At 32.1% G+C, this 15,212-nt stretch overlaps 3 protein-coding genes across 4 annotated transcripts; all 3 read left to right on the forward strand.

The window, feature by feature from the left end:
- The first annotated feature begins 5,799 nt into the window (after positions 1 to 5,799).
- LOC18016443 lies at positions 5,800 to 7,343 on the forward strand. Of its 2 annotated transcripts, none has more exons than XM_024156539.1 (4): positions 5,800 to 6,186; positions 6,315 to 6,452; positions 6,547 to 6,774; positions 7,071 to 7,343. In XM_024156539.1, the coding sequence occupies exons 1-4, from the start codon at positions 5,955 to 5,957 to the stop codon at positions 7,115 to 7,117; spliced, it is 645 nt and encodes a 214-aa protein (XP_024012307.1). In that variant the 5' UTR covers positions 5,800 to 5,954; the 3' UTR covers positions 7,118 to 7,343. The 2 variants fall into 2 exon arrangements, with proteins under 2 accessions (XP_024012307.1, XP_006401168.1); XM_006401105.2 differs by having other exon boundaries at positions 6,559 to 6,774; positions 7,071 to 7,292.
- A 3,517-nt stretch (positions 7,344 to 10,860) lies between these two features.
- LOC18016444 lies at positions 10,861 to 11,494 on the forward strand. The gene has a single exon (XM_024156484.1). The coding sequence runs from the start codon at positions 10,976 to 10,978 to the stop codon at positions 11,195 to 11,197; it is 222 nt and encodes a 73-aa protein (XP_024012252.1). The 5' UTR covers positions 10,861 to 10,975; the 3' UTR covers positions 11,198 to 11,494.
- Positions 11,495 to 13,699: 2,205 nt separating this feature from the next.
- LOC18016445 (transcription factor IBH1-like 1) lies at positions 13,700 to 14,683 on the forward strand. Its single transcript, XM_006401107.2, has 2 exons — positions 13,700 to 13,835; positions 14,087 to 14,683. The coding sequence occupies exon 2, from the start codon at positions 14,088 to 14,090 to the stop codon at positions 14,577 to 14,579; it is 492 nt and encodes a 163-aa protein (XP_006401170.1). The 5' UTR covers positions 13,700 to 13,835; position 14,087; the 3' UTR covers positions 14,580 to 14,683.
- Positions 14,684 to 15,212: the final 529 nt, after the last annotated feature.

Here is a 15,212-nt window from a genome sequence, read left to right on the forward strand (position 1 = left end):
TATGTCATTTGCGGCAATCATCAAATGCTCTTATTTAAACTTAATGCATATGTTTATCTCTTAGTTTCTCACTTCTACTTAAAGCAACAATGGCAATGGTTCTGACTCATCACCTTATCAGCAAAGATCCGATAAAATTTCCATGAAGCTCCAGCATAAATTCGATAGAGTTATGGGAATTCGAAGCAAATTTCCAAGAAAATGTTGCGTCATAAATTTCCGACAAAATGCTAAAAAAAATTCTTATAAATTTCCAAGAGAAAATATTTTTATTTGTATATAGAAAAATTCAAAAAATGATATTTTTGTCAAAATTATCTGAGAAATTCGTCAAAATTTTTGGATCATCATAAATTTTCATCAGAAATACACCTGTTTTCTTATAATGGAAATCTAGCAAAAAAACAGACACAAAATCCGGTAAACTCTATATATGAATTCGAAGATGAAGAAAATTCTTTGCATTCGACATTTAAATTTGTTTTCTAGAAATTATTCTGATTTTGGTTGTTTGATCACTAAAAATGTGAAATTAATATTTTTCCATACACATAATTGTATACTTATGCTATAGGATGCAAATACTCTAAATTTTATGAATTAACATGGTTTAACCAGTTATATTGATCTTGTTTTAATAACATATAACTCCCACTAATAAATAAATTCATATATAATTAACTGCGTTTAACAGAATTTTTAACAAAATTAATGTAACAATTAATTAATGAACTAATTACATTGCTGTTATAATATAACGGTAGTTAATGAAAATTAAGGCAGTACTATAAGAAAAATAACACTACACCTGCTCAATTTTTTTTTTTAAAAAAGGTTTCAATAAACCCAAAAAAATATCATACACAATGATGGTACTAGTATTTATGTTGCCAAAAATCTCAAAAAAAAGGATAAAAAACATTGCTATTCATCGATGACTTATTTTGTCTATTGTCAAACAATTATTTTTAGAAATAAAATTTCTAAAAAATAAAATGTAGTGGTCAATAGTGTCTTTATGATACATACAAATTTTTATTATATATATATTTGAATCTGTTGAAATAAGCCCCTTAAACATATATATATATATATATATACACACAACGAGCGCATGTGTTCGACTTCTTATAGGATAGACAGGAAGGTGGAATATCGACTTCGTATAGGATAGACAGGAAGATGGAATATCGAAAGACCATATTTCTAAGACCATATTTCTAAGGGCTTGCTTAGATTTCACTTTTTTGTAAGTTTGGAATTTTCTTTAAGACCCCTAATTACAAAAATGTGAAGAAAACCCCAGAATAGGAAAGCACAGTTGGTAAAATTGGAGATATGTGTGAAGAGTTATAAACGATACGGAGCATTTCGTGTATTTTCGTTTTCCGGTCATCAATAATATCTTGAACGGTCTTAATCTCTTGTTACTATGTCACAAGATTCACTACCAAACTCCAATTAATTGACTGCCACAAAGCTCCACTTGATATATATATATATATATATATATATATATATATATATATATATATCTATGTTTTTATGTCATACTTGAATAATATGTATGGTGATATATGTGATTAATGTTCTATTCCAAGTATAAGGTTTGATTTATCAAAGTTTGGAAAAAAAATGCGCATATTACTGGTGCAAGTTTTTCAACGGTTTCCCTATGTTGCATATACATGCCGTCCATTATCATATGTATTGGGGACTTGGAGGTTAGAGCATGTGTTGACTGTTGAGCCATCCGTCGCTATACATCGTACGTGGTCTGAGTTTGTGTGGATACATCGTACGTGGTCTGAGTTTGTGTGGTTTGAGGATTTGAGCCATATGCTGCTCTCCACCATCCCCATTTATGTTGTTGGGGTGGGTTTGATCATAATAAGATGTTAACAAAAAGAAGAAGAATATGACATGAAATTTAAAGCAAATCTAGATTTTATTTTATCAAATTTTGTAATGTAATTTATGATTTTTAATATATATAATTTTTTAATAAGTGATAAAGATTTATTTTTTGTTTATATATATAATTTATATTTATATTTTTCTGTTAGTATTATTATGACCGCGAACATAAAAACATAATTATCACCCGATCATTTAATAACTAAAAAAAAGACAATTATTATAAAAAAATAATTATAATGTATTCATTTTATTAATGCGAAAAAGACTGTAGTTATAAAAACATAATTATAACTCATTTGTTCATATTACTATAAAATAACATATTTATTAATTTTAAAATATTTTTAGTTTAATATCTTGCATGTTTTGATAACTTAATCTACATAAGACCACAATTATAAAAAAATCATAACCTGTCCTATCAAATTACCATATAATATAAATATCTATTAATTTTCAATATATAAAAATTTTTGACTGATTGATTATGATTAAAAAAACACAATAACATATTCGTTAATCATATTAAATATAATTTATATTAAGAAAATCTTCAATTATCTAAATTGATATATAATTTTCGGAATTATTTTTATATAAAAGAAAATATATATTTTTTTAAATAATATCGCAATAAAATAGAATAATTTTAAAACAGTTTTCAAATAATTGTTTTTTAAAAAAACTTTTAGAATATTTAGATGCAAGTACTAAAAATCCTTCTGTTTTAATATAATAGATTAATATCAGATGTGATCAACACATTTGTAATCAATACTCAAGGTTAGTTAGCAAGCTCTGTTTTTTTTTTATGCGATTTTTATTTAGTCGGTTAGGATTTTACACGTCAAATCATATTGTATTACGTTTTTGTAGCCTCTAGTTTTAGTTTATTTTAAAAATAGTCGTCAAATCATTTTGAGAAAGAAAACGTGAGATACTTCACCCACGTATCCATGAAACATTTGTTTCCCTCGATTATAGTATAAATCACATTTATTAGTCGGCTCGAGTCGTTTGCAAACTCACCCACATCCATATTCTTATGTACATTAGCCTATAAGAGTTAAGACCCTTTTAATATTCCCACATCCATAAAGTCGTTTGGCAACTATTTTCTGTAACATTAACTGCTAATTATTTTTAACGTTAATCATATCTGTTTAAATTTGATAATCGTCGTCATTTAACATCAACGATTAACGTTAGCTATTTTCCCTTCTATGTATTAGTAATTCATCTCAAAATTTATAATATTGAAAACATATATGAGGATTGGAGTATATATGGGCGTAATTTCTTCATATAACGAAATAAAGTAATTTCTCAACTATTTTAAGAATATTAGTTGATGATCTTTTTTTTTTAATCAAAGTCGTTTTTGATGAATTTGGAAGAAACAAAATTTGTGGTTGTAATATCAACGATTAATGTCAATTATATGCTTATCCTGTACCTTCTGATTACTATAATATTGATCATATCAATTTTGATAATACTGAAACCACAGTTAAGATGAGTGTACACACTGAGTGTACATATATGGGCTTGGTTTCCTCGTAAATATGTTTACATTGACATGCACTTAACCAAAACAGAAATAGTACTTTAACTTTCATTAAAACAAACATCATTATTTGAATGCAAATCATTCTTATCCTTTATATTACTAATAATTGATTATCGATTTTGATAATATTGCAACCACACGTAACGGGGGTATATATATGTGGGATTGGTTTCCTCATAAATATTAAATTGACCCTTAACAAAACCGGAAACCAATTATCTTTCATTCGTAAATTGATTATCACAGATGGTGGATTCATATTAAGAAAGATAAGTAATATCATACTCGTCTGGTTCACAAAAAAACGTCATATGATAAACATTTTGGCCCCACACACATTGAATTTATAACCTGTTTCTGATTGGCACGAAAAGTATGGCGCCCCTGCTCCTTATCCTTCGTTTATTTATCTTATTTACTTCTTATAACCAATTTTTTTCGAATATATTTAATAAATAGACGATATGCCATAGTCTAAATACGCACTAGATTTTTTTTTTTTTTTTTAATACGCACTAGATTTACTTAATTCAATTCTTGATTTCCTTTAAATCGCAACACATACAAACAAAGATTTGTTTAAATTATTGATTAATCGGTTTGGTAAACGTTTCAAATATGCTGGAATGCGCCGGGTGGATTTGTTACCAAGTTAGGTAAATAAATGAATTCTTTTCTTGTCAAGTACTAATAGTAATATTTTTATCAAACAAAAAAATATCGTAATATGTATGTCGGTTATTTTTTTAAAGAAAATGTTTAACCCACCATTTAATGTTTGCATGGTACATACGAGGGAAGCAAACAAAACTCCATAAAGCAAAAACATAATTAAGCATAGATGACCAATGACTCAATGTGTCTACGTAAGCTTACGTGGGAGCCTTGAAATCTGAAATCTACTATAGTAAATAAAGAGGACCCGTTAAATGAGAAATTAGGAGAAGATGAATGGAGTCTATGAGTTTCGAGCTCCCCAACTAGTAACTACTATCTGCCGTTTTGATTTGATGTAGATTGATTTACGATCTTACAAAGTCACATCGGACCTTGTTGTTGAAACATGTGATCGCCTAGGTATTCCACGTGGATTTTCTATCTCTAATAAATATCCATGTTAGTAGATGTATATGTGTATTCTTCCAGAAATGTTGTACACCAAATATAACGATACCAACATGGCGCGCAACATCCCTAACAAATCATATATTATTTTAACGATGTCTCTATTTTATGCAATGATTTACTATTTTAATGATGATAAACTGTATTTGTATTGAATAAAATATAGGGGATCATGCCGTAAATCTAGAGTTCAATAACATATGCGTGTGAATTTTCATTATACATACAAATAGAGACGATAGGAGAGATGATGATGAAGGGTTGGTTGCAAGTGGGGCGCGCATAATAGATGAATGGGCCTTTCCAAATCGTGTTTGGATTTGGACCCATCAGTAACAATCCAACGTGCATTCCTCCTCTTTTGTCCATTTGCTTACTAGCTTTTGCTTCTCGGCTTGCTCCTGCAATTAATACATCCCTTTATGTATTTATATTATTCAATTTCATGTGGATACCTGAACAAAAATATTATAACTTACTTTCTAACTTGGGACATTCAGTTTTTCATTTTGTCCAGTTTGTTAGAGTTTTCAGATTTCTCAACTTTGGAAACAGAGATCTAAATTACAAGTCTAAAATCACATTTTATTGGTTCTGTTTAGTTCCATTTGGTGTGATATTTTCTGTAATATGCTCGTTTTTAAATGTTTAAATAAGTCTAAATGAAGTTAATATTATATATATTTAAATATATTTTTGTGTAGATTTGGTAGAACTATTAGTTTTAGTAATTTTCGACATCTGATTCAGATCTTTTTTTATTAGTACATTTCAGTTCAGTTTGGTTGTAATTTACACTCACTATTTATAGTCTAAAACTCTTTATATACACTATCAAAAGCCTAAAACGCTTATTGTAAATTCGAATGATCAGGTTGGTTTTGTCAATAAAGAAATGGAGTATATTTTAAATTCTTTTTGTCATGGGCTTGACACATAATTTATGATAAATCAAGAAAATCTTTTGAATTGTATAAACCTAAACAAACTTTTTCTGTTGTTGTTGTTGTTCCAATTTGATCCATCAAAACAAACTAAATAAAAAAGCTCAGAACGATAAACCAAAATATTAAATAATGGGCTTAGCTAGGCCCATAAAGGTTAAAACGTTTACGGAACCTTCTTTTTCGTTCCAGTCTCTCTGTTTATCCAGAGAGTGTTTCTTCCTGTACAGCTTAATTCGGCAGGACACGTGGCATTTCGTTCAGCGTCTATCTGTCAAAGCACCGTGAGATCATGGCGACGCGTGTGACCAGACGGCGCTTAAACCCTTCTTCTTCTTCTTCTCTCCGTCGTCCTCCGTAGTCTCTTTTAGTCCATCGTTTGGCTGAATCACAAGATGAACAGAAGAATTAACATGGAAGGAGCGAAGAGAAAAATTTCCTTGTTCGCGCGAAAGATAGTCAAGAGGAAGAACAGAAGAATCGTCACGAGTGTCGTGACCTACCTCAAATCCGATGCATACTTTTTCTCTCCTCTGTTTTCCGATTTTCCACCGCTCCCGCCGCAGATACAGATGCCTCCGCCGTCTAATTCCGATTCATCGAAGGCGGACGAAGTCTCCATGGCAGGTAATGTAAGATGCGTCTGGAGTGTGTATCCAATGCGTATATGATTGAATTTCTTGAATTCAACTCTCATATGTTGTTGGGTTTCCCGAAATTGGCTTATCGATGGTGTGAATTTGGGCCAATTTTAGGGTTTGAGGCACTGGGGATCGAGAGGGTGAAGAAAAATAAGAGAAAAATGTCGGAGAAAGTGAAGGAATATCTAAAATCTGATTATCATATGTACGGACCCATGATCTCGCTTCCAAAGCTGGGTTCTTCGCTTAAAGGTGAGAGCTTTTTTTTAACTGTAGCGTTAGGTAATTTTAACTAGTTCGAATCAGGCTAGCTTCTGGTAACGATTCTGCATTGGCTTTAAGATAGTTTTCGTGGCAGGGGAAGTGCAAATCAAAAATTTGGTAACCATGGAAGTATCAACGAGCACTACAACCATGAGGGAAGATAACAACAGCTATAGGAATCTCCGGTCAGACATTGCAGAACAGACACTGCGTAAAGGAAGAATCAGCTCTCCAAAACGAGCAATGGTCATCTTAGAAGGACAACGAAGCCGTGAAACAGATCTTTCACCAGCCTTCTCGTCTCTACCAGGTTTATGTTGATTGCTTTCTCCAATCATGTTATGGAAATGGAACTTGTTAATGGGTTCTTAAACATAAGACTACTAAGTAACATTTAAGTCCAATCCTCAACTAGTGAACATGTCTAGTAGAAATTATGATATTGGTCTGAAACCGAGCCTCCTTCCCTTTTATAAGCTTTAGGTAGGGATAAGGGCTGTGTATATCTCTCCAGAGTTTGTTTAACTTCAAACTAGATGAGGTTGCTTGTAATTCCTTGACTTGTTTTCTTGTTACTAAAATGGTTTTTTTGTTTGTTAATGACAGAGGAGAAGATGGTGAAGCCAGATCAAAGGAGAGTTCTAATTGAGTGAAGATAGTTTAGTCACATAATAGACAGTGTAATCATTGTAAAATACAAATTAATTAGATACAATAATTAGAGGAGTTCCAAGAGAATAGGTTTTGTGTGATAGGAAAGCGTTTCTTGTTGATAAGCTTTTGTAGGAAGTGATGTATGAACGAGGATGACAAAGATGTGCGTCTGTCTGAACATATTGCCATGTTACTTGTCTGCTCTTTGATATGTAGTTGTAGAAAACTGTTACAATTCAGCAATAGCTCGTAATATCCTTTTTTAAATTACCATTGGAAGTTTGATTCATCAAGAAATCACTTAAGATTTGTAAGTGATATACTATGTAACTATGATCTATCATTCAGATTCTAAGTGAACTTAGACAGTTAGACTATAGATACAAAGATAAAGATTGGTTTATTTCTATTTTAATTTAAAAGGAGTTGAAACTAAAATAGTAGGATCCAAATTTGATTTGTGAAAATGGCGAAAAGGACTTGAGCTGGAGAGGAGAAGAGGGAAGGGGTTAGAAGTAGTAATCGTGTGCACGTGAGGTGCATTCAATTTCTGTGTCCCACATCGCCAGATCCTTCACATCTGTCAACTCCACACACGCATGCAAGAAAGCTTTATTTTTTTTGGTGAATTGCAAGAAAGCTTTATTGTATGTGTATATGTATGCCTTTGCGTGTATATACATTATTCATTATTGCAATCGAAATCAAAGTACCATCATATCTGTCAATGTTACAAAGTCCCTAGTCTAGTTTGGAAATAATGCAAAGCTTGTAGGCAGGGTATTCGGAATTTGAAAAGATAGGATGATTATTATTGCCTCTGTTATGTTTTAGAAGGTTTTTTTGTTTAGAATTATTTGATGTTTTCAATTTTCAATGCAAAATTTAATGAATTTTTATAGTTGTTGACCTTTTATATTTTGCAGATTGTCTTCTTATTGGCTGAATGATATTTAAATGAATTATAAATAAATTTTTTAGTATAGGAAAAATAAAAATTAAATGAATCCTTAAACTGTGTGCAAAAATCTTAAATATTAAATAATTTTGAACGGAGTAGTTAGTTATGTGATTTTATGGACAAAATTTAATACATAAATGGGATATGTCTATTATTATGAGATACGAATGGAAATATTACAATCGTATTGGACCATGCACATGAGTCCCCGAGAAAAACGGAGATTATTGTATTATTGGGGGACTAGAGAGATATAGTCATATAGACGTGGACTGATAGCACACGTGTATGTACATTCAAAAATCGTAATCTCATATGTTATTATGTTTTGTAATTATTATTATGGTTATGAGAAAGAGAGCGAGAAACAAACAATGCAGAGAAAAAGACGTAACGTGTCTTTTTATATGTATAAGAGACATGCATGCATGGGCTTCACTCACCATATATTTTAATTTTCTTTACAAATACGGCCGATTGTGTATATTCTCCTTATTCATATGTTATTCTGTTCATACAGTGGCGAATTACGAAATATTTTACCTGGTGGAATAGAGGCAAAGGGTGAGAGGATGTGAGTCGTGACTAATCCCAATGTAGATCCACCCCTATATATATCTTTCGACTATTGTTGATATAATAATTCACCAGGCCAATATAATTAGCGCATATGTTTGAAATTCAGCTTTTTAACGATGACAATAATATTTTTCTTTTTAAAAAAAAAATAATTTCTTTTTTTGACAAAAGGTTTTCGTTTAAAATGCATAAGTAAAGTATTACAATGACATGGTTTTGAGACCATGCATAAAGCAAAGTAAGATCTAGGGAAGCATTTCTAGAGACTCCTAATTAGGAGGAGAAAAAACTCTTTAGAGATTTCTAATTAGGAGCCTGTTCATTCGACCACCACAATCACGTCCTCGATCTATTAATTACCTTGTCTACCTACCATAGTCTATTGCATTTTTTTTTTTTTTTGTGTAGGTTTTATTGGCCTTCCTCCACAAGTTTAATTTTTAAAATCTGTCAAAATCTGGATAAACTTCCGAGTCTAGAAGAGCTATTGCTTCCAAAGACGTACATTTGCTTTCACATCTTCATTAGCTAATGAAGCTGAATTATGGGAAGATGACAAAGTTACCAAAGCAGGTGGAAGACCGGCGATGGTTGGAGAGCTGCTCGAACACATTATTGGTTGATGCATGCAGTCTCAATTTTGGAAGCCATTGTCAAGGCTATTGTTGGTGGTGTAGTCGTGGCGTTTACTAACGCGGATATATATTAGTTTTTATTTTTAAACAAATTTAGCTTCGGATATTTGGATTTCATCGACACCTCCGACTAATTCTAGAGTGGACACTATGCAAACCCCTTAGTAATTTTTCTTCTTTTTTTTTTTGCTAATCCAACACAGATAAAAATACTCATACCGAAATGACCAAATCGCTTTTTGTTTTGTTTTTTTTTTTTTTTTTTTTTGGCGTTGCATGCAATAAAAATAGATAGTATGGCTATAACGAGTTTATGCCCTTGACACTAGATTCAAAACCTTTGTGTTACCGCAATAGGTTTAAGTTTAACAATAGCATGAATTACTATAGAGAGGCCCAACATCCTTAAGATGATAAGATCGATACTGGAATTAAGTGTAGCTCTTCGTACTTCTTAATTATTGTGATTAAGCCATTTTTCAAATTGTTTATTATATGTTAAGAATGATTGATGTATAATTGGAGATTAGTCCAGCCACTTGTTAGAAACCTATTCACAACCTGAAAGTATATGGTCGGTTTCCGTATAATTTCATATATAGTCATAAATATCACTAGAGACTTCGTACATTAAGGATTAAAAGAAGTCAAGTTTTGATTGGTTATGGGAATAAATCCATTTAGTTGAATTATTCTCCATCGTTATCTATGACTAGAGTTCTACAGTCTCTTCTATACGTACGATACTATTTGAGGAGACATCTACCCATACGACGTAGTTTGTTGTTGAAATAGTAATCACCAATAATGGGAGAAATTTTTGTAAGTATTAGAATTATTTGTTGGTTGGCCTGTGGAGGCAACGCTTAGAACGTGGACCGACTCATAGTCTTCCGAATTGATATCCACTTATGGATGGGTTTCGGTCAATACGGTTGCGTTCGTTGTCGTATACGCATGACCAATTAATTATCCATTAATTATTCCGTGTATTATTTGATCAACCGAGCAACAACAATTGATACAATCAGCATTCACATGTTTTCAAGACAAAACATCATGTAGCTACCATCACCATTGTCTTTATAAAAACTAGATGCTATAGTTTAAAATTTTAAATTTGATTCTTTTAGCATATTTGATTTTGTTTTTGAGAAAATAATTTTAAGAATTGAGATATGATCAGCCAATGCCTCTAGCTAACCAATGTTTTATTTACATAAATATAATATTTTGCTTCCTCCGTTTCAATATAAATGCATGCAAATTATAAAACTAAATAATTATACTATTCTACTCCTACAAGTCATCTGACAAAAATAATTCTAAACGGAAACGTATATTGGAACGGGTGGTAATACATCTAATCCTGTGTATATATATAATGAAGAGTTTGTTTTCATCAATTAGTTTAGTTATGTTATCCGTTCTACTAATAAATCCATAAATAATGTCTCTCACACGTGTGCATACGTAGACTGGTCGTATATCAAGCGTGAGAGAGTTATTCATGTATTCATCTAACTTGTCTATAAAAGCATATTGTCTCTTGTTCTTTATAATACACATCTCTAGCTATCACACACACATTCTTTCTCTCTCTCTCTCTCTCTCTCTCTGTCCCTCTAGATTCTGTTACGATAACGCACACGTATACGAAGAAGATCGTTCGTGTACAAAAAATGAGGTGTAGAGCGCTTAACATTCGGAGAAGAAAGAGAGTAATGGTTAATGTGAGTTCGAGGAAGCTCATGAGCCGTCTTCGAAGGATGGTTGCTCCCGAAACGAGTTTTTCCGGCGAAGTTGACGGTGACACACTTTATCGTCTAACGGCTGATCACATTTTCATACTCCAAGCAAGAATCCAACTTCTTCGTCGTATTTCTTCTCTATGTGGTCTCTAGATCGAAGGTCCATAACCATATATACACGTGGCTATAAGTAAACAAAGCAACGGTATAACTATGGAATGAACGTCTATTTCTCTTTATATTTTTCTTAATTTGTCATCTTGGTAAAAGTCGTAAATTATGATGCCGATGCTATAATATGAGCGTATTTTATAATTTATGTGACTATGTGAATTATATATATAATCTGTGATGTATTTAATCACTAGTATATGTTTACATGCATGCAGCTTTGACCGTGTTTATAAGACCCATACATATGATTATATGAACAATATTCACTTTGTAGTACGTTTGCACAATATTTTATTTTAATTTAACATTTGATATCCAGATTTCGTCATACTGTCCGACTAATTTTGAAGGTGAGCAGATCGCTTAGTGAACCGTTTCTTGAAAACCTTCCACAAGTAAAGTAGTCGAACTAAAACCCAAATGGCCTACGTTTTCAACACGATTTCTTAAGTTAATATAAGAAATAATTAATTTTGAGGTTTAATGAGTATAATTGACTTGACGAAAGGGTAATCTGTGCATGACCTTGACGCAGTCCAATAAGTGAACGCTTCTTCGTTGTTAATTATCGCTTTCGAAAGGCAGCAACTAGTCAGTAGTGAGAGATTCAAAGATAAAACGATCCCGAAAATATGGCATTCACTAACTCAATCTATAAGACTATAACTAATAATAGCTAATTACTTATATATCAAATAAATAAGACTGTGACTGGATGGTTTTAAATGTTGCAAGATATGAGATTTTTGTATTTTATGAGAGATTTCTCCTATACCAAAAAAAAAAAAAATGTGAGAGATTCCAGCTATTAATTAATTGTTGTGCACATTTAAAAAAAAAATTGTTGTGCACGAGTGTCGTATCCTAATTCCTAAACCTGGTTCGAAATCTTCCACCTTATTATAAAATACTCTATATTAGTACGTTATTTAAATAGTAAAGACAATTTTTTTCAAATAAAATTAGAAAATAATATAATACACAGAGAAAAGACGAACTCACCAAAATGTTGCTTTTGTTGTATGTGTTCAAAGTCAAAAAGACACATTTAATGATTAACTTTCTTGCCACATGCCCTCAAGCTTCATGAGTCATCAAAATTTGCATCTCTATCTACTGTGATTGGTGATAATTTGAGGGGGGATAAAACTCATCAAAGTAGTTCATTAGTAAAAAAAAAAAGGAATGGATGCATGGCTAGAGTATAAAAAAAATTCTCACTTCGATAGTTGGACTTTTACTTCTCGTTATTGTGTCCATGGGAGAATCGGAGAAGGAGGGGAACTCTCCATCTGTTCCACCGGTAACAACCAACATCTATTAAAACATTGGAAAGAAAACTACTATTAACTTTTCTACGTTTCAAATATCTTTATTTTCATAATTTCATCTCTTTCTTAATAATGAAAAGACAAACAGAGAGAGACAGACAGACAGAGTGAGAAATGGTAGGTGAATACAATTTGTTGGATTTTTCATAACTAGTATATTAACTTTAATTGCTAATAAATATAAAGATATACACAGATTATTTTGGTATAGAAAATTTTAGAAATTTTTTCCCTTCCTCTATTTATTTGGACAGAGTTTTTTCTTCATTTAATGTTAAAACATTTCTATTTTGAAAGAGTTACATAGAAAGGAGGGAGCAGTGGACTGACTAATGAGAGGGAAGTAGGCTTTGAAAGAGCGTTACGGGCCCATGCACGTGTCTACGTCCACTTGTTTTACGCTGCGTCGGCGCGTGTAACATAATTCACGTTTATAAATTACCTGTTTAATTAGTAATCATCGACATGAATACAATTTTTAAATTATTTATCTTCGTAATTAATAATAGACCGTAGAACAACAAGTGGATAGTTGGATACGTAAAATGTAAAAACAGAAGTCAACTCAATCGAATATAAATAGAAGTCCATCGAAGCCATGTGGAGGGTAGGTCCATTGCATGGAAGTTTTGAGAGTTCACCACATTTTCCGGGCTCTTGCTATTATTTTCTATGCGATCATCCTTAAAAACATATGTGATTCATCTCGACGTAATTTCTTAAATAATTCATCTCGACATCCGTAGAAACATATGATTTATAAAACAAAGCCATCGAAGCTTGTTGTTCTAATTAATTGATAGTTATAGTTATATATGCTAGTTCCTCCACGTTTGCTAAGCTGGTGAAATATATCAAATTATACAACTTTAAAAGTCCATATGATGATGTAGCCATGTGTAAGTAACCACCGTTTTATGGGTTTATGAATAGAGTATACTGTATACAGAAGATATGGAAAATGGTTTTAAGTCTAAAAAAGGACCAAAATAATTGAAGCTTAAATGATGATGAGTATAAATGGTATTTAGGGTTGGAGAGGAAGTGGGGTAATTTGAGCCATGTGCGACCATGTGCTGTGTCTTTCTCTCTTAGCCCCACTCTTTATTTTCTCTTCTTTTCCTTTGGTCCAATAAATGCCCCACACACTCTCATTTCTTCTATTAATTCTCCTCTTTCATCAATCTAATCTCTCTCCCTCTCTCTCTTTCATTTCTTTCTAGCTAGGGTTTAAGTTTCAGACCCAATCGAGCTACTTGGATATTTAAAAAAGAAACAAGCGTAAGGTAAGTATTTATTGATTACATTAACGTCACTTTTCTTTATTTAAATCTTCTTCTTGAGCTACCGTTCGTAAAAAAAAAGTGTGTTAAAAGAAAGGATATCACGACGAAGCTCGGTGCAATTATATATCCTATGAATTTAGCACCGAGTGTGTATAATATGCTCTTGTATACAATCTATATTATATTGTTTGATTTCAGAGCATGTTAATTCCCTTTTTTTATATATAATTCATTTGTGTTTATCTGATTAGGATGAACACGCATAACATGGTTAAGCAAGAATTTATCAAGAAATGGATAACTACTCTCCACATGTTAGATTCCTCTGTTGAACATCCCACGAACATAACCGAGAGGAAAAACGCGATAAGACAATCATCGGACTTAGCTATGGCAGCTGCTAGAAGCGGCGCAACCGTATGGAGCCGCGCTCTCATCTCTAGGACGGGAAACAAGACAACTAATAAACCCGTGGCTCTTCGAATACTCAAGAAAGCTCGAAATCGATTGAAGAATCGTTGTACTACTGTTAGACGAAATGGTACGAAAATCGGAGTGAGAAGACGTACGGAGTTGCTTAAGAGTCTAGTACCGGGAGGCGAGTTAATAGATGACAAAGAGTATTTGATAAGAGAGACACTTGATTACATTGTTTATCTCCGAGCGCAAGTGGACGTTATGCGAACCGTCGCATCCGTCGATTTGGTCACCGGAGATTCACCGTACCGCCCTAGGAACAAATAAATGTGCATGCAACATTTCAAACCCTTGTGAATATGAAGTAGCTAATGACTAAGATGTAAGTCCACGTGTACATATATATAAGATAAAACTATCTTTGAATATAACAAATTTCGAAGTGAAGCACGTACTTGTTTAAATTTATGATTTAATCTCAAAAATATTTTGAAGGCCACTTAAAACGTGTATGTAGTAGCATTTTATTATCTTTCTATATCTGGTATGCACTGGTATGCTAATTAGGTCATAAATTAGATTTACCGAACCGTAAAATTCATTCTTTTTTTTGTACAAACTAATATCTCGTTCATACATGTTTTCATTACAATTAAATTTTGTAAAAGAAATTATAGACTGGGCATTAATTACCAAAAGAATCATTGTTTTGCCTTAAAAAAAGGAACATCATTTATATACTAATATAAATTCAGAGATTAATTTAGTTACCTATGCAAATCATTTTATTAGTTTACGAACTCTAATTGATTGGCGATGAAGGCCTCTTGGGGATCCAAGATACCACTCTAGTAATTAGAAAAACTAAAATTCTAGCATTTGTGTAAGGACCTATTGACCTACAAACCAAATGATGCTCTCAAATATCTCCTTCGAAGAGAACAGAGAAAAATCCCTTTG

The sequence above is a fragment of the Eutrema salsugineum genome, unplaced genomic scaffold, assembly GCF_000478725.1.
Source record: "Eutrema salsugineum unplaced genomic scaffold, Eutsalg1_0 scaffold_2, whole genome shotgun sequence".
Lineage (NCBI taxonomy): Eukaryota > Viridiplantae > Streptophyta > Magnoliopsida > Brassicales > Brassicaceae > Eutrema > Eutrema salsugineum.

Bases quoted from the DNA above. Each gene is read 5' to 3' on its own strand.
- LOC18016443 (XM_024156539.1), top strand. From the start codon at position 5,955: ATGAACAGAAGAATTAACATGGAAGGAGCGAAGAGAAAAATTTCCTTG. The intron at 6,187-6,314 runs GTAATGTAAGAT...GGCCAATTTTAG, and splicing joins GGACGAAGTCTCCATGGCAG to GGTTTGAGGCACTGGGGATC. The intron at 6,775-7,070 runs GTTTATGTTGAT...TGTTAATGACAG, and splicing joins AGCCTTCTCGTCTCTACCAG to AGGAGAAGATGGTGAAGCCA.
- LOC18016444 (XM_024156484.1), top strand. From the start codon at position 10,976: ATGAGGTGTAGAGCGCTTAACATTCGGAGAAGAAAGAGAGTAATGGTT.
- LOC18016445 (XM_006401107.2), top strand. From the start codon at position 14,088: ATGAACACGCATAACATGGTTAAGCAAGAATTTATCAAGAAATGGATA.